The sequence below is a fragment of the Dinoponera quadriceps genome, unplaced genomic scaffold (assembly GCF_001313825.1).
Source record: "Dinoponera quadriceps isolate SergipeBrazil2010 unplaced genomic scaffold, ASM131382v1 scaffold405, whole genome shotgun sequence".
NCBI lineage: Eukaryota > Metazoa > Arthropoda > Insecta > Hymenoptera > Formicidae > Dinoponera > Dinoponera quadriceps.
The window spans coordinates 39,808-64,155 of record NW_014554754.1 but is presented as its reverse complement, the minus strand read 5'-3'; the positions used below and the strand labels follow the sequence as shown (position 1 = coordinate 64,155).

At 41.9% G+C, this 24,348-nt stretch overlaps 2 protein-coding genes across 4 annotated transcripts; one reads left to right on the top strand and one right to left on the bottom strand.

The window, feature by feature from the left end:
* Nucleotides 1–175: 175 nt before the first annotated feature.
* Nucleotides 176–2,774, top strand: LOC106741463 (26S proteasome non-ATPase regulatory subunit 5). Of its 2 annotated transcripts, none has more exons than XM_014613531.1 (2): nucleotides 176–579; nucleotides 792–2,774. In XM_014613531.1, exons 1-2 carry the CDS (start codon nucleotides 386–388, stop codon nucleotides 2,119–2,121), a joined length of 1,524 nt encoding a protein of 507 aa, XP_014469017.1. In that variant the 5' UTR covers nucleotides 176–385; the 3' UTR covers nucleotides 2,122–2,774. The 2 variants fall into 2 exon arrangements, with proteins under 2 accessions (XP_014469017.1, XP_014469018.1); XM_014613532.1 differs by having other exon boundaries at nucleotides 176–567; nucleotides 792–2,773.
* LOC106741461 (nose resistant to fluoxetine protein 6-like) lies at nucleotides 2,761–23,608 on the bottom strand. Of its 2 annotated transcripts, none has more exons than XM_014613528.1 (10): nucleotides 22,721–23,608; nucleotides 7,716–7,999; nucleotides 7,455–7,630; nucleotides 7,217–7,377; nucleotides 6,518–6,643; nucleotides 3,982–4,541; nucleotides 3,565–3,870; nucleotides 3,304–3,478; nucleotides 3,083–3,225; nucleotides 2,761–2,914 (listed from the first exon to the last, which is right to left on the bottom strand). In XM_014613528.1, exons 1-10 carry the CDS (start codon nucleotides 23,031–23,033, stop codon nucleotides 2,786–2,788), a joined length of 2,373 nt encoding a protein of 790 aa, XP_014469014.1. In that variant the 5' UTR covers nucleotides 23,034–23,608; the 3' UTR covers nucleotides 2,761–2,785. The 2 variants fall into 2 exon arrangements, with proteins under 2 accessions (XP_014469014.1, XP_014469015.1); XM_014613529.1 differs by having other exon boundaries at nucleotides 6,518–6,610.
* Nucleotides 23,609–24,348: the final 740 nt, after the last annotated feature.

The following is a 24,348-nucleotide window of genomic DNA, read 5'->3' as shown; positions in this document are numbered from 1 at the left end:
GTGGAGAGCTCGAGAATTATCGAGCAAAGATCGATGAACGTTACCGACCGTTCCGGCCGAGGATAAATGATAACCAGCGGGGTTCGAGTCGTGACTGAAGGAAAAATGATTCCTATTTTTTGCGACATCTAACGGTAGAGCAGGAGATCTAGGATTTTAATTTGTAGCAGCGAGGAGAGAGAAGTCGTCTCGTCGCTCGCGCAATTGTCAATTTCGTCGCTGATTTATACGGAGAGTCGTGTGTCGATTTCGTCTGATTTGTGCCTTCTCCTACTCGTGTCTCCCGTAATCGGGACGGGGAATCGCATCAACTAGCCTGTTCACGCGCAACGACAGCTTGGCGAGCCGGAGGTTGCTGTGAAAGCGAATTGTCAATGAGCCGACCATGACGGAATGGTATCAAGCGAAGATTTCGCGTTTGTGCGAATTGAACAACGTCGAAGAGAAGAGGGACGTTCTGACGGACATCAAGATTAAATTCGGTAGCTTGAGTAATCGGGACGCCGAGCAAGTAGCCCGGTGCTTGGATTACGGGCCGCTTTATTCGCAGCTAACCTCGAGTGACAGGTACGATGACAGGTGAATTTCCGGCGATTTCTCTTAATCATTCCCGTCCAACCAATCTCGTTGACCAGTTAAATCACTTCGAAGCGCGTGATATAGAGAGAGAATCACAACTCTCTCACACTTCTACACGTGTGCGCTATGAAAACTGTAATCGTGAAAATGTAATGTTGCTGAAATTGATTACAAATAGCATTCAACAACAACAACTTTCCTTTTCCTTACAGAGAAGTTATAGAACAGATATGCGACGTCCTGACCATTCTATTCAGCGTGCTGGAACCCGGAGAGATTTACCAGAGATATTTAGTGGAAGTATCCACGTTATTGACCAATCCAAATGCTAACGTGAGACTGCTCATGCTACGCGAGTTTCAGCGTACAGCCTCGCACCCGCAAAGGATATACCAGTTACTGGAAGACACCAATCTACTGATTTCTATTATAAACAGAATCGGCGACAACGACTTGACAGTTGCCGAATGTGCGATGAACATAGTGAAGAAGATCGGCGGAGATCCGAATGGTCTGCATATTCTCTACAAGGGTGAGCTTCTGCGAACGTTCGCCAGACTGTTGCAGAAAGACACCATCAGCTTTCGCGTCTACGAGGTTATTGTGGATATAGCCAAGACGTCCAGGATAGCCTTGGAAGTGTCTGCTCAATCGGGTTTCCTAAACAGCTTGATCAGTATGCTGGATGACGAAGATGTGTTGCTTCAGCTGAACGCCTTAGAAATACTAACGCAATTGGCCATATTCGAAGAGGGCCTCAGCTACCTGGAGCAACAGGAGGTCCTGAGCAAGCTGGTTCAAAAGATCGCACAGGCCAATGAAAATTCCCTCTCGAATCTTCTGATCCCTGGTCTGATGAAGTTCTTCGGCAACGTCGCGCGACACTGGCCCAACGAATTGTTCTCCAAGTATCCGGTGATCATTTCCGCGTTGTTCGAAGTGATCGACGGTGGCGATCAGACACTGCTGGGCCCCGCGTTGGACACGTTGGGCTTCGTATCCGTGAGCGTGGAAGGTAAGTACGCGCTGCAAGCGCTAGGCGATGCGATGATTGGCGCTCTCAAGACGATCGGCGAGGTGGTACAGAGAATGCCCACCACCTTGAGAATTCGCGGCCTGAACAATCTCACCCTCATACTCGACGTCAAGAGGCCCGAGCAGGACAACAGGATACTCTCCCTGACGAAGCTATGGTTCGATTCCCTGTGTGACGATTCGTTGGGGATGATCGTGGCGATATGCAGACAGCCGTTCGCCGATATCAGACAGGCCGGCTTGGAGGTGCTGGCGGTGGTCGGCTCTCAAGTATGGGGGCAAGAATACATATCGACTTATCCGGGTCTGGTGGAATTTCTGTTGGACAGAAGCGTCGAGATGTTCAAAGACTGCATAGACGTCAAGTTCGAGGTTGTGAAACGTCTGTCCCAGGCGGAGCAACATGTATTCGACGCGGAGACGATGCAGAAATTCAAGCAGTTCGTTAACGAGGGTCCGTACTTTGTCGACATTAACAGGGAGATCGCGATAGAAGGTGCTTTGTAAGAGGGGAGAAGGAGCAATTTCTCTCAGCATTACATATTACTCGATGTTACTATAATATTGAAGATTATATATGACATGTAACATAATAATGTAACTACACAGTTGCTGCAAGAGGCGGATTAATATTTATTCCTTATCTCTCATCAGAGAGATCACCCGTTGATCACACCGCGTGGGAAAAGTGCGCATTTTTCCACGATTCTTCCGCATTTATCGGTAAGCGCATACCGAAGCTCTTGCATTTATGCTCTCTCTTCCTCCTGCAACGGGAATATTCGTTAACAATTCGGGTCTCTGTTAAGATTGTGTTAAGGGAATTCTATGAAAAAAGGAAACAATGGGTCTCTGTTAAGATTGTATTAGGGCAATTCTATAAAAACGGAAATAATTTATTTCACATTCTAATTATACGCGGAGAAAGGTCCACAGTATTGGTGGTATACATTTGAGAAAAATCAAACGAGTGCGTGCTATTAATACGAGTATGTATGTAATATTACAGCAGGTTTGCGATGTTTTTCTATTGGTTCGCATGTTTTTACAAAAAAAAAAACTTATACATATATCTATATATATATTATACATATATATATATATAATGTGTAAATATAAAGTTGTATAAATAACCGAGCGTTCGGTGTGCGTCAAATGTATAATCTAATCCCTATTGTATACGTTTTCGCTTCTTCGGTGAGAGAATCTTCAGCATACTGACTACCGGTGCTTCAAAAGAGATTGATATTACGAAGGACAATGCGTAAGACAGCACCAATTGTCCCAGGAATGTTATCAACTGAAAAGAGAAGGAATAAAGCGTTTTTTGCGACAATCTCTCTCTCTCTCTCTCTCTCTCTCTCTATCTATCTATCTATCTGTTTCTCTTTGCTGTTAATCGCTCCATTGAAGTGATCTTTTCCACACACACACATACACACACACACACACACACACACAAACTCACCACTAAGTCCTTTCCCAGATGAAACGGAGAGTCTAGATTCATAGCGGTTAGACGTATGACGAGCGGATGAACCAAATAAGCGCAATAGGTCACTCTGCTGAATGGATATAACAGCGGCTCCGACAATATCCTATTTACATATCCTGAGAGAAGCGATCGGAGCGATTCAATTGTTAGCCCGCCAACGACTCGATTTAACTCGCTATCACGGAATCACTCACCTCCGTAACCGGTACTGCACGCTACCACGATCCATGCCAAGCCCAACGCCCACGCGCTGTGACTTAATGAGGAGTAAGCAGCGGCTGTGGCTGGTGTGAGTTCCGTCTCATACAGACCATAGAGCAAACTCAGGAGACACGCGGAGGATAGGAGCCATCCCACGACGACGGTAGTCTAAAAATCGGGAGTTGCTGTTCTAATACGTATGCGAGAGAAGACCAGCTGTCGGGCAACAACGAACTTTCGTCGCTCGAGCGTACCTTAGACATTCTCACTTTGCAATCAGTCTTGAAGAGGAAATAGCCGACGGACATCCCGATCAGGTAGGGGCCCAATCTTGTCCACGGCTTGTCGTAGATCTTATCAAAGAGGGCCAGCGGGTCGTCCGAGCTCGGCATGTGATTATTGACCAAGGCGATATAGCCGGTGGTCAGCCACGAGCTCACTAAGAGGCTGACGAGCGCGAAAGCCGCGATCTTGAAGTGATTCGTGGCAAGTACCAGTATGACACCGCCGACGATGTAGAATTGCGTGTCGTCCGCTACGTACCAGCTCCAAAGCATACACTGTAACGTGTCGAAAACGCGCGGTTACAGCTCGTCGGCTTTTCGGTCACGGTGGGAGGTGAGATTTCGATTTTTGCAGGGGCGGTGCGCGATCGACGAGACGCTATTTACCATCTGCTCGACGGGGAACCAGGTATTGATGTAGAGCAGATTCCTCCACCAATAGTTGGGGCAATTGTAATGATCCGGCGTGGGGGGCTCGAAGACAGAGTTCGCGTGGAAGTATTTCATCGAGATCTCGACCACACCCAGTACGAACATGTACGGCGCGGTGAGCCTGCTGAATCTGTAGAGAAGGAGTCCGATGAACTTGAGGGTGCCGGCGACGAAGCCACGCGTGCCCTGCGTGAGCCTCTTCAAGTCACCCTTGGCGTTGGTGCGGAAATAGAGGAAGCTCACGAGCAAGCCGCCCATGAAGAAGAACGTGTCGACGCTGAACGCGCCGTTCGTGATGGTCTGGAAGAGGAACCTCTTCTCCACCACCCTGCGGTACTCCATGTTGTCGGAGTACTTGAATACGACTATGCACGTGTGTCCGAGTATCACCCAGGCCATCGATATCGCCCTGAGGCCGTGTATAGTACTGATGGTGTCTCCGCCCACGTTACGATCGCAGATGGTGTTCACGTTCGCGCGAACGGAGAACGAAAGCAGAAGCTCCTGGCAAACATCTAGGGAAGTGAATTCAATCGCACAGCTGAGTCTAGTTTTCTTTTTTTTTCAACAAAGTAATTTGTTTATCCGATATATACTTAGGGTGTGTTCCCTTTTTACTTTTACGGCAGTGTGACCGTCTTGACGCCAGAATAGTGCACTGCCACAGCTGTTCCGAAATTATTTTGATACTGCCGGCAGCACTGTGACGTATTTCGAAACAGCATTACTGTAGCTGCGATGGATTATGCAGACAGACGCGACGCATGAACATCGGTTACGTTTCGATATTCACTATCAATACTGAAAGTCTGTAGTACATGTCAAATAAACTGTAGATTTTCAGTATTGGCAGTAAATTTGGGAACGTAACCCGCTTGTTTCTGCATTTAATAAATCTACTTGGTGCATACGTTTATACGACACCATATTGCACCGCAACTGCCCAGTAAGCATGAAATCATTAATATAACGTTATTACAGTGATATTTCATAACACGTAACGTTTACAAATATGTAGTTCTTGATGTATATATCGTCATTGTTAACACTTTACCGACCGCTAGCCTATTAATCGGCTTTTTGTCATCATTTCTCAGAAATCATCAAATTTTGTTGGAAGTATGGAATAATGACAAAAGAAACGTCAATATGATCTCAACTATACATTCTACACAATTAACGGAATCCAGAAACAGAAGTAAAAGATCAAACGGTCCCATACAGAAGCCTAATTCAATCGTAAATTATAACAAATATATGAAGAGCGTAGATTGCGCGGACCAATATCTATCGTATTATTCAATTTTTAAAAAAACAAAAAAATAGACTAAACGAGTTGTAATGTTTTTCATCAACTGTGCACTTTTCAATACATTTAAAGCATACACAGTTCTCAAGGGAAAAAATATTACGTACAAGAATTTCCTACACAAAGTGGCAGTTTCGTGGATAGAAGATTGTGAAACTAATTGTACAGAACAAGATGACGATCTACCTAATTCTGAACCCACAAGAAGAACACCCAGATTAGACCATCCCGGAAGACTGTCGAATTTCGGAAAACATAAACTTATAAATATAGCGACCAGCGGTCGAAGTGTAAAACCTCAAAGACAATGTAGAGTTTGTGCAGTTCAAAAAAAAAGAAGTAGAACATGTTTTGTCTGTCAATTTTGCAATGTTCTTCACAAAGGCAATTGTTTTGAACGATATCATACTTTTAAAAAATATTAAACTATTTCTTATTTGAAATATGTCAATATATAGATTATGGTATATTATATAACTATTTAATGAACTCTATATTATATAACTATTATATTATATATACTATATTATATAACTAGTATATTATATAACTATTTAATGAAAACCGTTGTAATAGATAAAATAAATATAATTCAGCATTAATATCATCAAAATAAAAGAACTTATTAAATCGAATTATCCTATAATAACAGAAAGCGGGCAATTTTATCTGAGCATACGAAAAGCACAGATACTCCCGCGCGACAGTTTAAACCGAAACAGAGCCGACACCAGGGAGGATTTGCGGCCGAGCGGCCGGTCGGACGTGCGTATGCTGTTGAACTGCTAGCGGTCGGTAAAGTGTTAATAATATTTGACTTAAACATTAAAGATAATATTTATGCAATATGATCTTAACATTTAAAGATATTATATTATCAACATTATATTGTAACAGTTTGAAAACATTTACAAAATATTATGTCAAAATGTTAATAAAATACATGTAAGATCAATGTTTCAAAAAATTGATTTAATGTTTTTCGCTTACTGGGTATCTTATCTCGGGAGCTGCAATAGTCGCAGCGGCAATATGACCATTTATGACGTCATTTATGGCACGTTGTCGCAGCACACTGCATGCTAATAACGGAATAATTTTTTAATACTGCCAGCCTTATACCAACATATATCGGAACGCACCCTTAGAGCGGACGAGACACAAAAATTCGTGCGTACGTACTAAGCTGATGCGCCTCTGTCGTGGACGTCTGCAAGCCACTCTCGTGGTCGTTATTATTATTCGGCTGCACACCGTTGGTACTAGAATCTGCCACTGGAACAGGAAGGTAGACCGTACCTTGAAAAGCTACGGAATATAACAACGAATCACTACGTCTGATATCGTCTTCGTCTTGTAATAGTCTGTGGAGTGATGGTCATCCTGTACTTTATCGCTGTACTTCTGACAACGCTAATAGCGTTTCACAGTTGCAACAGATCCTTTTTACAGATCAGAATTACATATCGGAAAACGGGTTAGTGTATGCACCGATATGGCAAACTATTCGCAATTTATTTATAGAGCGGCTATTACGCGTCTGAAACGCGGCACAAACTGCGCTTTTTGTCGTTTAGTTTTCAGTTTTACAATTCTTAGTCGAAGATCTCTCTCTCTCTCTCTCTCTCTCTCTCTTCCCCTTTCTCTCCCCCTTCTTCCTCTCAATCATATGGTTTACAAGCAACTCAGAGTATGTCGCCCCAACATCATTGCAAGTCTGTTAGATAATTATTTAAAGAGAGAAAGAGAGAGAAAGAAACAGGGAGAGGAGTCCTCTTAACTGGCTTGTGACATCGGCTCGATGTTCCGTCTCAAGATAATCACGAAGTGAATAAATGAACTCAAGGAACTTTCGAATGTAAATACGATGAATCTTTTTACCATTTAACACCTTCTGGTTGCCGTTGGCGAGTCGATCGAGTTTTCCATGTTTCTCCAGGTCGTAGATCACGTTACTTCGCACTTGAGCGAACTTCTTCGTTAGGTAATAGTCGTATCCCGTGCCGAAGATCATTATTACCAGCACCGTCGCGCTGACACCGCTGAAACACATTGATCTTTTAGCCTTTCGCGCTTCGCTCGGCAGGTGGCTTGGTCATCGGTCTTTTCCGCGACTCACAACAGGATCCAGAAGACCGGATCCGCGTACATGTCATACAGATTATGCTGGTCCCGGACCTTCTCGACCGTCGAGTGCTTCATCACGAAATCGCTCGCGGCAAGCTTGCCGATCACGGCGACATCGGAGGCAGTGCACGAAAACGGCAGACAAACACCCAGGTGGATCACTCTCGTCTAAAGAGAGAAAAGTGGCGTTGTGGGAAATGGCGCGAAAGATGGTGAACGTGAATCACGTTACTCATTGCGTTGCCGTACTCACTGACGTGTATCGGGACGCGTTCAAGGAAAGTCGTATCATGTAGAAACCCAGACGATAGGGCGGCTTGTCGTCGAAAGTCAATGTTTCCAGCAGACCGGCGCCGCTGCTGCCCGTGTTGATCCTCTTACGCGGCTCCGTGTTGAATTCGCGCACCTCTTCGACCGACGACTCGGAATTCCTCTGCAAATAATCCTGTCCGATGTAATCGCATTCAGTGGCCGAGCCCGTGAAGTACGAATTACCCCAGAAGAATCCATTGGTGAATCTACCCGACGCGTCGTCCACTGATGAAAAACAACAAGACACGATAATTATTATACATTGCGATACGCGACCACGCGTGCTTTTTGTTTCGCAATAATTTTAGTCTCGAAGCTCTCGTTTGAAACTGCAAATGACGATGACGAGCGAGTACAACATCGCTGATGCGACGAGTCGTTTTGCGCTTGTCGCATCACATTAGAGTTTGTTGTGAAAAATTACGATCGTGAGCCGCAGGATCTGCCTTTTAGGAGATGAAAACGCGCACGCGCGCGCTGAGAGAAACACTTTCATCTGTGAAACCGTCGCGGCGATCGAGCCGGAAACGGTTGGCAGCGGTCGTCGTGAATGCGGCGAAAGTATTTCTATTCAAAGTAGGTCGACGACTCTACTCGTACGAAAGAGTGAAAATGAGGATCGGTTGCTCCGGGTCGAGAGCGACCCGGGTCGACGACCGTCTTAGAGATTTTCGACATTTGGAACTCATCCCACCTCATGTAGNCTCATCCCACCTCATGTAGCTCCCCCCCCCCCCCCCCTTTCTCTCTCTCTCACCCTCTCTTTCTCATGTGAAATTCTGATCTCACAATTAATCGTTCATGGGAAAAAAATCTTTGTTTAGTTGTATTAACCAGAAGGCGAAGAACCAGATGCGTTCTGGTTGAAGGAAACAGATGTTCTGCTTCTAATGGCCCGAAATGCAGTTCTTATAACCAGAAATTCTGTTTGTTTCAACCAAAATGTATTTGACTGTTCCTTCTCTTTCTGGTTAATACAACCAAACTTTTCTTTCTCCGTGTTGGTTTTCACTTCTATTCGGAGGCATATATGCATAAAAGAGAATACTTTCACAACTATTTTTAGTTATTCGCGTGACTCGTTGGCTCGTATGACTCGAATGAAAAGATTCTTTTCGCCCCGTATTTCTGACACCGAGACTTTGTGAAGTTTCGTGCAATTCGCCCGATCGTCCTCTCTATATATCTCGCGTGTGTAATTGGTCCTCACATTCCACTGATATGTAAATTTCTCGATATGTAAATTTAAAACAACTTTTCGGGTCCGCGATAGGGAGAAATCAGATCGTTCGGATGATTGTTTATGTATACAAATGGTCTCGGCGAGTCTCTCTTTTCTCTCGTATCGTCAAGCCGTCGTCCGGCAACTTGCCGCTGCGGCGCAGGCTATTATCTAACTCGCAATTAGTGATCTACGTTTAAATATCGAGATGCGGTGCTTTCCATCTGATTAAGTAACCGGGTTATTAAGTAACTGCGTAATTACTTCGCACACACGCGCTCAGCGGAGCACGCGAGTCGCGTTTTTCTCGCGAATGAAGTAATGTGCGTTCTCGTGATCAACGCGGCAACGTAACGCCGATATCGTTGCAGGAGGCGAGATACGTCATCGTGATACATCGGAGCGCCGCCGACGCGAAGTGAGACTTTCTCTATTCGGGAAGTAAAAGATATTATCTAATCACCAGCTTGACGGAGAATTTACGAGGCTGCGTTGCAGACCGCGATCACAAACTCGTTACGTCATTTGCGGCTGCATTGCAGATTGCTTGCCGACGTCACGTTTCGGGACGAAAAGAGTTTCATTCCTCTTTTGGCGTGCGCTTCTCAACGGGCTCTTTGGGTCTGTGCACTTCGGCTTCGTCGATCGTTTACCGTAATTTAAAAAATGCGGCACATCAATATTCCGCCTGCAATCGACTGCATAAGAACCTTCGCGCGGCGTCCTTCTTTTCAAAAGAGATAAAAGCCGAGTAAAAGTCGATTTCCTTGATCGCGTCATCGTCGTCGTCGTCGTGATTCATCTACTTCGGTATTTCCTCTCGCATTTGATATTGGGACACGTAACATCATTATTCATTTTCATGCCACTTTTATTATTGATTATCACACGGAGACATCGCCGCAAGATTCAGAAGCGCCGTCTTTAATTCTTACCGGGTTCTTTTATCTCACGAGGTTGTGAAGGTTGTACACTGAAAAACAATTCTGTGTTCAAGTAAATAATTACTCCGATACTTCTTAGCAAATTTTTATTTGGATCAAGTAAATATTACTTAATCCAAGTAAAAAATTGCTCAGAAGTATTGGAATTATTTACTTGAATCTGGCACTTCTTTTTTTGTGTAGGTTTGTCGATCACACGACAATAAGTGTCAACTAAGTGTCAACGAATGCGATCTTATTACTGAAAAGGATAGTTATGTTAAATGCACGACGATTATATAATTATTGTAGCTACTAACGGCATGAAGTCATACAAGTATCTGCGAAGTGTGGCATCGTGCATAACACACACACAAGAAAGGAGATATGGGTTATTTTTACATCTCAGACTTATCGTTACTCATGATAGATAGCGTGCGATTAGGAGAAAATTTATGCTCAAACATCTATACCATGATATTTAATTTTAATCCTCCGTTAATTCCAATATTTTTCATCCATGAATGATTGCAATATATCTCATAGATATTAAGTTGGTCAGAAAATCTTTTCGTATTTTACGCAAAAAGGAAAAAATTGTTTTTCACGAAAAGCGTTTTTATTTGAATCGTCAATATAGTCTCCACCTCGTCGACCAGTCTGATCGTCTTTTCTTATCGATCTACCAGCTTGAAAATTCCGTCCTTGAAAAAGGCGCTAATCCTGGAATTAAAGAAAAAATCCAATTTTCTTTGGACCTTATCTCCCGAATTGAATTTTTTTCCGTTAAGAAAATTTTGCAGAGGTCTGGAAAGATGATAGTTGGATAGCACGAGGTTAGGAGAGTATAGTGGGTGCTCGAGAAATTCCCAATTAAGCTCTCCGATTTTTCTTAACGTGGCTGCGCTCACATGAAGGCGAGCATTGCTTGGTGGAAGAGGATACCTTTACGGTTGACAAGTTGGGGCTCCTTGAGTTTTTTTCTGAAATTTCTTCAACTGCTGACAGTAGAGATTCGTATTGATCGTTTGGCTTTTTGGTAGGAGTTCATAGTGGATAATTTCGCTCACATCCATTACATATTAATGATCTTCTGCCCGTGGATGTTCCGCTTTGGAGTCCTCTGGGCTGAACTTCCAGGCTCACACTAACTTCATTTTCACATTATCATAGAAGATCCATTTTTCGTCGCACGTAATCAATTGATCAAAAAAAGTTTCATTGCGATGTCGGGCCAACATCGTAACGCACTTGGAGATGCGGCCAAGTTTGTTCCTCTCGCTCAATGCATGCAGCACCCACTTGTTCAATTTTGATACAAAGCCAAATTAGTGAAAGCTGTTCCATTAGATACTTCGAATTCTGCCTCGAGTTTGCGAGTGGTAATATCCGGGGTTTCTTTGATTTTGCTTCGCAAGCTTTCTTTATCGATGACCGAAGGCCTTCTGGACCTGAGCTCGTCCTCTACGTTAAAATCACCATTTCGAAATTTTTCAAACCAAAATTCGCATGATCTGACGGTGATCACATCTTGTCCGAAAGCTTCACACAAATTTCGATAGGTCTGAGACGTGTTCGTGCCCTTTTCAAACTCGTATAACAAAATTGGTCTAATTTGCTGCTTTGGAAGATCTATTTTGCGATTTTTTTGTAAACTCACAATAGCTCATAGGTGCTCTCTGTCTGCAACACTTTGTGCGGCGAGGTTAGATGAATTCAAAACAATCACCTTTTCCGCTCCCTCTTATGGTTTGCTTTGAATGCAGATACGCCAAGTAAGGCGACTCAAAATACGACGAAAAGACTCTGACCAATCTGATACATCAATTTTCCCATTATTTTCCTCTGCTTGATAAAACAATTTTTCTTTCATTAGCATTTAGCTAATAGACTGGTCGCTAAAATATATAAAAAAACAGAAATAAATGAAAAACAATTGACTAACACTAGGTATCTATTGGATATCGTGACTAACGGAGTATTGATTAAAATAACGGACTACACAAGTCGGTAAAAGTTGAAGTGTAATCGAAAAGATTCCAGGTCTCTCTCTCTTTCGACAGACGATTTCGAAAGTCGCTTTCGACGATGTTTGTTGACCTGTGTGCGACGAATGGGAGGCATGGGACGGACGTTGGATAAGAATGACAATGAATTTTCAGTCGTGAGTGAGTTACATCGCGGCATGCCAAAGTCAAGTTCAGACACGTAATCTCGATTCCATATAAAGTGCAAATACGCGCGGCGCAACACGCACGAGTTACTCGTTGGAGCTAGATTTTGCATTCGGTTTGTGTGCAACGATAAGAATCGTAAAGTATACCCTTTACTTGGCGCGTAATTAAAAATTGCACGTAATAACTCACTTTTACGAGAACGGTTTACACATTGCAAATACTGACGTTATTTATTTATTATTTGTGCGGAAATTACATTCGATTCACTCGAGTGCGCTAGCGAAAAGAAAAAACGGGCGTAACGCACAATTTCGAGTTCCTTCGGCTTTCCGAATGAGTACTGTAAGTTGTAGGTACGCCGTAACTGGTTCGTAATGAAAGGATCACATTCATTGCTTGCTTTAATACATTCACTGTCGAGGTCCTTGCATCGACGAAAGTTCATGGACTGTAGTTGCAACATTGCGCTGTTTCTCTGTGATCCCTGAAGCATTATTTCGCGTTGTTTAGACCCGAGATAGTTTTTTCATAACAGCACGCGGAAACGCTAATTGAGTGATTTCAATGATCAGTTGAGAAATGTTCCGAATAACGTGTCTATTATACGCTTTTTATGCTCAACTTTTGAGAAATAAATATCGTTTTCTAAATTTCGCGTATGTATGAAAGATATGCGGATATAACGAGAATTCACATGTGTTTACACCAGAGATAAAAATAATTCAACACCTGACGGTAACTCACTCGGTAAATTACGGTGATTTTGGAAATCTGGTAAAGTGGTAATTTCTACACAAATAGGCTGAATACAACCTATTTGCTCATGAAACTGTCGAAAACAACGAATTTTACTAAAGTTACCAATAAATTACCATTTTACCGTAATTTTACCGTAAGTAAGTAAAATTACTGTCACTTTGAATCTGACGGTAATTTTACATCTCTAGTCCACACATATAGCGCTTACTCTAATTATATTTTGTTAAGAGTTTCTCTGTCGTTAATTATTCGATGCGGCAATTTCATTGAGGTTACAACGGATTTCTCATATGGACATTTGGAAGAAAAAGTCCAGTCAGGAAATACCGTGTTTGCGTCCGTCGATAGCATTGAAGGCTAAAAAAGAAAGTGATCCTGCGAAGAAGGTAATGCTGTCGTGTAAACTCGTCGCATGTCTCATGCTGCTTCGTTATTCCCTTAAAAAAAGAAATTGATTTCAATGCATAGAATGAAGTTCGTTTTGTTTTGCAATATTGTGGCAAGAGTGTGGATAATGTGACATTCGGACGGACGAGGAAACTATACAATATATTTCCATCAACCGAGAGTGTCTATGCGCTGCGTATTTATTTCATTTAATTTGGCGAAATGCAACTAACTATACGTTTCACAGCGTATCTTCGGTCATCAAGATTATCGACTATTGTTGCGTGTCGATCTATGTAGCGTGTCGGAGAAAGTGATTCGGAAAGAGAAAGGCGTTCACGTATCCGATCGAAGTTAATGTTGCAATACTAATGTCCGCCTGGCATTGGCTTGTTCTGTTAAACTGAGCGAGGTCGTATAGCTGATTCGAAGCGAACATCCTTGAATATTATCTGCGAATATACGCGAATACAGAGTATCCTAAAAAAATATACACACACTTTGAATGATTAAGTTATTCATTTTGAACGATGAAGTTATTCAGTCGTTTATTAACATACAGTTTATTTTCCAAATTTAAAAGAATCTATAGAAATGAATAGTTTTTTTTGTCAACACCTGTTTTCAAACTGATGACCTTTCTGATCCAGGTATTACAGATAACGCGAAGCAATGGAATTGCAAATATCATGGATTGTTAAAATGTATACATTTTTTGGGACACCTTGTTTACGCAGTACGTGAAATTTGTTTCTCAGCCGGTATTCTAATGAGAAAAGTATTCGATTAAGGCTCCGGAGCAGTAAAATTAACATTGACAAAATAATGGGAAAAGAAGGTTCCGTGTTAAATTAATTTTGCGACTATTTATTGATTGTTCGAGTAAAAGAAAAAAAGTGTTAGTCCAATTTTGCAAGTGTGCTGAATCGATTACAAGTGTCATTTTCTGGATATATTTATTTGAATATATAACGCATAAAATCTTGACATGCATTTTCTCTCTTTTGACGTCATTAAAAAAGAACAGTTATAGCGACTATTTCAGAGCCTTAAAATTTATAATCTCTCTTTCTTTCTCTCTCTCTCTCTCTCTCTCTCTCTCTATAGAGGAGTATATTCACGTGAGAAGATTTTTGTTATAATTCATCCGTGAATTTTAACATTTCAATGTAATTTTCAACCTTTCGATCTTGATCTAAGATACGTTATGCTTGACTGGTCGGATTTATAGACGCTTTAATACTGTGTCTGTAAAGCGGATTTATTCTGCGAACCGTTATTCAATGTTTCAAACAAAATCACTCTCACCTACTGGAAATCGGAATGATATATGTACGGAATGTTCTTCATCAGCGCACATTCACGTCTTTCATAAAGTTTTATAAAATCTCGTCAACGGATAATAATAGTATTCTTTTTTTTGACCGCCGCTCATAGCGATATGACGTTAATATTTATCTTTCAGAATGCATTGATTCAAGAGAACTCGACAGAAGTACGATTGAAACAGGTTGAAAAACGACACGCATTTACAGCAAGGCTGGGCCAATGGATTCCAGTTAGATTGGCTCTTGAAACACGACGAGCACAATTCGTAAAGCGATAAAGAATTTTACAATCCGTCTGTGATTCACACGGATCATCGCGAGAGCTTCTCGCGGAGAGGGGCCGGGTAACTTTCTTTTTCCTGGCATGCACGAAAATACAATAACTCCGATACACGAAAGTGAAACGCATCCCGTTTCTAATGCAGTGCCTCAGCTGTCGTTTATGGTCGCGCGTATTGCAACAATAGATTGGCGCGTTCCGAAGAAGCGAGCCCATAATTGGCGGCTAGTGAAACGTGCCGGTCGCAATGATTGACTTTCTCGTTAGTTGACAATTGAGCAACACGCATAGATTTCGTTTGATCGAGTTCCGTTCACGATGACGTGTCCGACACGTATAAAAGTATACTTCACATTGAATAGTGCGTATGCCATTTGAAGCAATTGAGTGCACAATTTGCATGTCTGAGGCTGCGTAGTTTCTCGAGTGGCGGAGAATTTCTCGGCGTTCCGACGCTAATGTTAATTAGTAGATACAAAGGTGGATGGTTCATGTTTGTAAATGTAAAATGGATTACGAGCCGGGACGCGGCTCAAGTATGAGCAAACGCAGTTCCCAGTTTTTGGCTCGTTGTACGACTTAATTTATGATGTGGCGCATACTTTCTATTTCGTGTTTCTCTTCGGTTGATTAGCAGCTGGAACTACACGCGGGATTGTCACTTTGTCGGAAAATTAGGATGCTGTGGAAAGCCTCAGAGCGTTTTTTTTCATACTGGAAGAATCAACGAATTGAAGATAGATACGTAGATAGTTTACGCAATCCTCAGAATAAAATCCTCTCGGGTAAATAATACAATTTATACAAAAGCAATTGTTAACAAATGAGACCCACGACAAAAATAAAAAGTGAAAAACGAGAGTGCTCGAAGATTTAGACAGCATTAAATGTACCTAACATCAATAAAAAAAAAGAGAACTTAAAATATAAGTCCATAAAGTTACAGAATCAATAATTAATTGAAATAATTAAATAAAATAATTTTGATTTATTAGGTGTTCTGATTAATTTTGAGGGACTTTTTTGCAAAAAAACATATTTATTTTAGAGAGACGTAAAATTATATTTTATTCTAAATATTGTCTATAGTTAGATATAACTTTTTCCCATTTTTCTGGTAATAAGTGAATTCCGTGATAAAAAAATGTCCGTTTTTCGAAGCAATCTATTTATCAAGCCATTTTTTTATTTGTTTTGAAGTGCTAGTCAGTAAGGCTGTGCTGCAGCGATCGAAATAAGTGATAATTTGAAGAACAGTCTAATGAATACGCAGCGTACGGTAAAACCTTCTATTCAAGTGCCGATAACGTATTTTTAACTAGTTTTGATCGAACATTGTCGTGCAACAAATCACTACGTTTGAACTATTATTGGACGTTTCTGGTTCAAAGCACGATTCAAATCGATTAATTGCTGTTGATAACGCTCAACAGTAACTATTTAATTCGATTTCAGAAGCTCATAACATACGACGCCTTTCATATCCCTCCAAATTTACAACAAAACCTTATTTCCGTGGATGTTGCATTTTGGAATTGATGTCGATGGTGGGCCTAGATCTTTCCACGATTTTTTACGCTTAGGATTATTATAGTAGATCCATTTTTCATCACCAGTTACAATTTGATACAAAAATTGCTTCTTTTTGTGACGAGAAAGCAATGAAGTGCAAATGGTTACAGGATTTTGAATAGCCAATTCAAACAATTCGTGTGGAACCCACTTGCCTTCTTTTTAAATCTTTCCCATTGTGTGTAAACGGTTGATTTATCAACATTTAATGCTTTAGCTAATTCTTGAAGCGTTTGAACTGAGTTTTCATCTAACATTGCCTGCAATTCGGCATCTTCGAACTTTTTGGTTAACCTGAACGTCCTTTGTTTTTCAAATCAAAATCACCACTTTTGAATCGTCGAAACCAGTACTCACATGTTTTAACTGATGGAGCAGGCTCAGAATAAGTTTTTGAGACGAATCGATGAACTTCGGCAACCAGTTTCTTCGAATCAAAGCAGTAATAAATGACGAAAATGTTCTTTATCACGTTCCATTTTCAATCGCTCTAAAAAGTACGGTTATATTTACGAATACACATGACACGTGTCAAATTATTTGTAGAAATGTCTAAGCTTTGAAATGATGTGCCAACTTTCAAAATATCTCTTGTAGATTTGTAACTACAGCCATCTATAATGAGCCCTTAAAACTAACCAAAATATCTAAGACATGAATAGTTGAATAATTTAATTTAACGCAAAAAATTCTGAGTAACGCAGAATTCGGAGGAAACTATTAAAAAACGCAAAAAAAAACGCAAGAGAGAAAAAGAAAACATGGATAGTTTCCGAATTTCTGCTCGTTTTCGCAATTTCACATTAATCGGCATCGTGTCAGAAAAAAATTGGTTGGTCGAGGAGTAATTTCGACAGAGTCAAGAGCGTCGTAACGCTCATAGATTTATATCTTTTCAAAACAGTTACCCATTAGTTTCCAATTCTAATGTCGGTTCCAAATGGCAATGTGTCTGTATTAAAATTGCAAATCATTGCTGAACGTTAGAGAGCGCAAACATAAATGACATAATCGAAATCGAAATCGAGTGGCAGAGGTCGAAGTGAAATAAATTAATAATCCTGTTACATGTGCAACATATTTATTTTTATTTTATCGCTTTTCTTTCGACCGATATGTGTTCGAAAGCTGGTTGACAGCTTGTATGTGACGTTTAATTACGCTTCATATTCGCATCCAACATAGGCGTTTTACCAGTAGCGATTAAGCGAAAGCTCAGTTTTATTGTCAGGCCCTTGTCTGTTCGTTCGACTTCGCAATTAACACGCGTTGTGACGTAAGATCGTAAAACACACGAATTACTCAATAATGGCGCTAGCCGTATCTATACCGGAATAATCGCGGCGAAACTCTCTCCTGTGTGAGACCTGTTCAAAGATCTAGTTGTGAAAAATGAAATTTCTCCGACTCTTTTCGATTTTAATTTCGTACGAAAGTGGCGATTGCTTAAGCGCTTAACTTCAACAGCGACAACTGGTAGAAAATAAAAAGCAATCTCTCGGGCACGACGGGAGCAAGGATAGTATTCTGTATGCGTCGTAACTTGACGTAATTGTAATACACGCATCGTTGAAGAACGCAAATCATCGCACACGGAGTGGATCATACGAATGCTCGAGCGTAACCAGTGACGTTACGGTATTATAAATCGTCGCGTCCGACGATATAACAGAAGCGCTCTTCCGCAAAAGCGAAAGCTCGCGATTTCATCCCCGATCTTTTCGCCTCGTAATTCTCTTCCGCGTGGTGTGAATAGTGTAATTTCGGTAATAGCGATGTCAATTCGGCCCCCGTCTTCGACTTTCTAACTCTAATCTAAAGCTGGCGTGTCGCTCCTTATTCACGCGTGAGGATAAAGAAATATACAAATCGTCCTTTATCGCGTGCAAGCGTAATAATTTCGCCCGAAGGAATGATGAAACGGGGATAAGTAACATAGATGCATGCGTGAGGCGCGCATCACACGCGCGTATCGTGTGCTATATGTATGTGTTCGATGTGCGTAATTTTTTCGCGCGTCCTTCGGAGTCGGTCGGAGGGATCCGTTATGTAACCTGGACACAGATTGTGTCCCATCTTGTGATTAACGCTTTCCAAGGGTGCGAAGGAACAAGAGACAATCCGAGCGCGGAGATTGTACAACTTTTTTCGCGCTCCATCGAATTTCGCTCAGTGAGTTAACTTACGAATGCAACGACACGCGAATAACGGACATTGCAATCATTCGCGAAACAATTTCTGTGACCGAGAAACTTGAATATCGGTAAGCCGGAATTGAACGTTTCTGTCGTGAACGTAAATCCACTTCCGTCTTCCGCGAGATGTACGAATGTTCCTTCCGATATAAGACGCACACTTTCGCATCCGAGATAATATATCCGGTTGAAGTGAAAGAATCAGTTTGCGAACGACCAAACGCGCTGCTCTTCCGCTTGACTCTTGCCCGTCCGAGCGTGTCTCTCGTCTCGAAACGAAAGTCGCTGTCGCTGTTTCAGCACATTTCGACTAGTAATCGTAGAAACTAGGAAACGATGTTTCTTGACAGCGGAACCGGATGGAGCACGTGAGAGAATCACGCGTCCGAGACGAAGTCCCGAACGCACGTCGACGTGCGAGATGAATGGCTTATTTAAGAATCATTATACATACGATAACGTCTCGGACTTTCCTCGGTACGACAGCTCAGAGCCGGCACCTTTCACCTTTTCTTGCGCGCCGAGTCCACGAAATTTGCGAATACCGCAACGGTGATGCACGGGCTCGTGTGGAGCGTGAAAGTGGCCGTGTCGGTTAAAGTTTGCGCGGACGTTATTAAAGGTGGACGTTGAGGTGTTTTTCCGGCGGGGACTTCGAACGCGCGTTCGTTGTTTTACGAGCGCGATGATTGCCGACGATAGAAGAGAAAAGAGTTTCGGGGAGGATAATAAAGCCCCGAGCGGCGAAAGCATGAAGAGCGAGAAACGCGCGCGCGCGTTTCTATTTTTGCGAATCGCGGCGATGCGATTTTACGCTCCACCTAAATTACCACTTGTATCTCGCTACGGGATGGCGAAAAGAAAAGAAAAATGCGCCAAGGTAAACCCTGACCCACTTGAGCCGCGCGAGACTCTTGCCCGAATCGAGCAGGTGCGCCGGATTTCCAGGTAAGTTCCTGTAGGCGAAACTCGCACAGAGAAAGGGAGAAAAGGAGAATTGCGCGTGTGTCGATTACGTTGGAATATTTTAACTCGACGGACAGGTTGAATATCTCTTGGATATTCATGCGATCTTATTTTCAACCATTTTTTGAAAACGGATGAATGTTTGATCTTATCGTTCGTTTCGCTCGTGATTAACGATACCGGAGCCGACGTGAAGTTACGCCCGCGCGATACGTGATTCCTGGTCGCACGAATTATCTCTTGTTTTATCTGATAACACTAAGTTACGTTGACGGACGCTTACCGGTGGAATTGAAATTTCGCACGTTCCTCGGGACTTGCAATCAACTTGAATCGGTAATTCGATGACAGATATGACAAAAGTGTCAACAATAAATACTCTTGACATTCTTTCTCGAGACACGTATGCATTTCTTACGGAGCGCGAGTTCTGCCGCAAGAAATACGTGACCGAATGTAATCTTTCGTGCTGGATAAAGAAGAAGCTGATAAAAATCGCTCGCAAAACATCTCTTTATCGCTTACGCTGGATCCAGAAGTGAGAACAATTGTGCGACCAGAAGTCTCGGAGGTGTTCCTGTTTACGAGATGAGCGCATTTCGCTTCGAGAAAGGCGCGCGCGCACGGTGCATAATGCGCTCGCTTAGCGAACGTGCGAAAAGTGGTATTGACCGAGGAAAGTGAAGCCTCGGAAGCGAGAGAAGGACGCGAACGGCTCTCTCGAGGTCTCGGCGCGTTCGATAACGACTCTTTGTGTCGCTAAAAGTGAAACCTTCCACCGACGAAAGTGGGCAAACCGTGGGGGTCCGGAAAGCGGACGCTTCGTTCGTAGCAACGTATGCGCCCGCGACGGTCCGGTTCACGAACATGTTCTGTTTCTACTCGATAACGGCTCTGCGCCTGTGATCACCGTACTGCGGAGTAGCAGTAGCGGCGGGTTAGTGTCCTCGAATTTGCGATGCTAATTTTAACGGTAAATGTATCTCGTCGAGTTCGCAAACGATCTTCGCTCGAGGGGAGTCGCGGGACATCTCGTCGTCGTACTCTTTGATACGGTGACTCTTTAACACGGGAGTCACATCCAGTGGAAATTGTCATTAAGAATGAGACGAGTCGATTCTCAGTCAGTTTCGTCGAAGAATCTGTGTCGTTGGTATCACGACACAGATTCGCGACTTTAGGGACAGCCTTTTTGGGCGTTCTACAATCCGTGACGCAATCGGTAAAAGATCAGCTCGCGTCTCACCGAATGATTTAGCACGATTATTCCCGGCACAATGCAACGTAGAAAGCTGCATCAGGGAGAAAGTCGCGGCGCATAGGAAGTTACATACGCAGCGCGTACGAAGTTATCGGATACGAAGAAAAGCTGTGATCTAATCGATTTAAAAATTAGATATCAACGCAACGACAAACGTAATTGATTATGTAAATTCAAATTCGCCCGCGACACGTTTGTGACGCAAGAAGAGAAACATTACGGTTGCATGATCGGTGTGCATCAATCGTATTGATTAAATGAAATTATGAACCTTTAGTGTCTCCGTTTCGTCATAATGCAAGCTACGCGCTTGGCAGCAACGGTAACCTTTCCGTTAGATAATTTTTATTTCGTAAGAGTAATGTAAAAGTTATATGACTATTAAAAACCATTCAAAGAGTTACACTTAATTAGAACGTTGTTCAACGAGAACGGCTTGGTGACCTCCCTTTCTTTTCCTCATTTACATTTTATGAAAAAAAACCTAAGCGATAACTTGTGCTACTTGTAAAATGAAATCATATAGCGTATGAAGAATATATAAAATATTTGTTGCTTATTTTAACGTTTTCTTGCCCGGACGTTTGTTAATCCTTCATTCGTATTTGTTTTTTGATATTCAGTATAATGAATTTATGAAAGCCGAGTAACTGATATTGACTTGACTGAAATATAAGTAAATGTGCTTATCCGATATGTACAGATATTATTGTTTTGAGAATATATAAATGAGATACATTTGGAACATGTCGCAATTTTTAAAATATATAATTTAAGGGCGATAATGGAAGAAAGTGCATTGATTTTGCATTTGAAGAAATAAATGATTTTATATGCTCTAAAAAAGGAATTCTATGTTCATATATGTGCAATAATTCCAGATTTAACAACAGAATTTTTATCTTTCAATCAGGTCAATTTATCTTATGAGTATTAAAGTAGGGTTAATGGACTTTGTATACTTGGTTTTAATATGTTGAACACTTTTTTTTTCTCGACGTAGTTTAGAGTGTAGCCGATGTCCAATAAAACTTGTTTTTGAATAATTCTTACAAGTTAAAATCTCTCATTAGACATCGGCTATGTTCCGTATAGCACCGAGAAAAAGGTGTTCGTATTGAAAATAAAAAAAAATGAAGTAAATCGTATTGAAATCAAATATAGATCGGCGCGGTCGGTAAAATATCAATTTAAGGCTCCAGAGTAGTCGTTATATTTGGCCTTGTTTAATAATGTCAGAAGCGAGAAAACGCCAAGATTTTTTGTGTTATACTTTCACGTAAAAAGATATATCTGCAAAATGACATTTGTGATCGATTCAGCACATTTGTAAAATTGGACGAACATTTTTCTTTTACTCGAACTAATCAATAAATAGTCGCAAAATTAATTTGACATGAAACCTTCATTTCTAACTTCTTTCTCATGATTTTGTCAATGTTAATTTTACGACTACTTATTGATTATTCGAATAAAAGAAAAGTGTCCATAAATTTCACAAATTTGCTGAATTTGCTGTCACAAATGTTATTTTGTCGATACATCTTTTCATTTGAAAATATAATGCAAAGAATTTTGGCATGCGTCTTTTCGCTTTTGTCATTAAACAAGGACAGTCCCAGCTACTCCAAAGGGTTTTAAAACTGGTCGTACATGGACGTAAAATTTGATACGCGCACGGAAGTATCCTCGACGTTATTACCGCCGCAGTAGAAAAGATCGACTATGGTCGTACTGCGATAGCGAGCTTGCGGAACTGCATTCGCTGATATAGCAGACGTCGGAGCGAGGCTTAATTAAGTTCGATATAAAAATACACCAATTTACGATGAATTAGATTCATATAATCGAACCGTTGCGGTCTCGAAAAACTCACCTTTAAGAGCCCACAGTTCCTGATTCTTCAAAGCTCCGACGTATGTCGTGATGTCTTTGCCACATTGCTCACCGACGGTGTACCCATTCTCGGCCCAATTTCTCGCCAAGTTACGCGCACTGAAAATATCCAGCGTTTCCGACAGGCTAGTCCAATTTTTCTCGACGACATTGTTGATCGCCGGCAGACTTCTGACACGAAGATTCGATTCTTCCGGCGCGGCACCGCCCGGAGTATCGGTCGATACTTCCTCGGCGTGGATCGAAGAAAGCACAAGCAGAGCGACGAATGGCAGTCGCATCGCGCCCCGCATATTCAGCTCGAAAATGTTCACAGAAAAGACTTACGATTTACGTCCACGCTAAGCGTACTCGCGAGCAATGAGGAAGATTGGTCACTGCACATGGATCCACATCGTCGAAGGTCCGTACGAATCGTTCGGGATCGATCGCGATTTTTCCTCTTGTGGCTGGGTCGATCCTCGCGTCTGGTCAACGGTCCGATATGGTACGCGTTGGATAATTCTCGCGCGAATGAAGTATCGATTCTCTGTCAGGAAACTCGTGACATTGTCAGGAACGTTACGCGATCCCCACTTACACTCAGAGCGCGCTCCTAAATTTTATCACTCGGATAATTGGACGATCCCGTTTTCTTCTCTCGATTCAACCGAGTTGAAATTACGTGAAACTTTGAATATGAGTCTCCGAAGCGATCATCGAAATATTTCCCTGGTAACGCGACTTTCTCAAGTTCATAGTTTCTTCGAGACGTTGCCGTCGTTGCATCTGCCCTTGGAAAGAGGGAAAAGGGAGAAGAGGAAGAGAGAGAACGAGGAAGGGAATGTATGAAGTATGACGGAGTGAGAATGACTTCGGCTGAATCCTTCTTTCCCGCTGGATGACCACGGATCAACTGTATCGTACCTGTAGTCTGTAGCGCGACCGATGGTTTTGAAACGTCTCGCGGTACCATAATGAAGGATGGTGGGGCGGCACGTACGGAGTGAAAACTGAAAACCTTTAGACCCATGTTGCGACAACGTGAATTCGTCCATACGTGTGTCGGCGCACGTCTAACGTTCAGCGAAAGACATTCTTCTTCCCCCTTTTTTTACCTTTTTAACATTCAATTATCTGCACACACAATCACGTTGTCGGGCTAATGGAATTGTATGTAAGAGAGAAGCGAGCACACGCGATGAAAACCTGCTGCTGAGTATGCAAATTACAGTCGGAATCGTCGTGATCGAATTCATCGTGGATCCCGGCATTGATGTTTACATTCGTACGACGGAGAAGCTCGGAGTGGAGAATATTCGTCGTTAGAATTGTGGGAAGAACTCTGCTCAAATTCCGCTTGATTAGATATGCGGAAGAAACGGTACGTTTATGTTTTACGTTTATTTACATGTTAAATTTATAAAACAAGATTCTTGAGAAAACGATCTTGTATAATGCTTCCTCGTTTGGAGGGAATGAATTTTGCTTGAGTGTAAAATTCCCCCCCCCTCCCCCCAATATCGGATGGTTACGTGAATATATATATAAAAATGTGACATTAGACGTTATCGCTTAAGCATTAAGTATATTACACAATTGTAATTCCGGTTTCGCATTTTGTGTAAT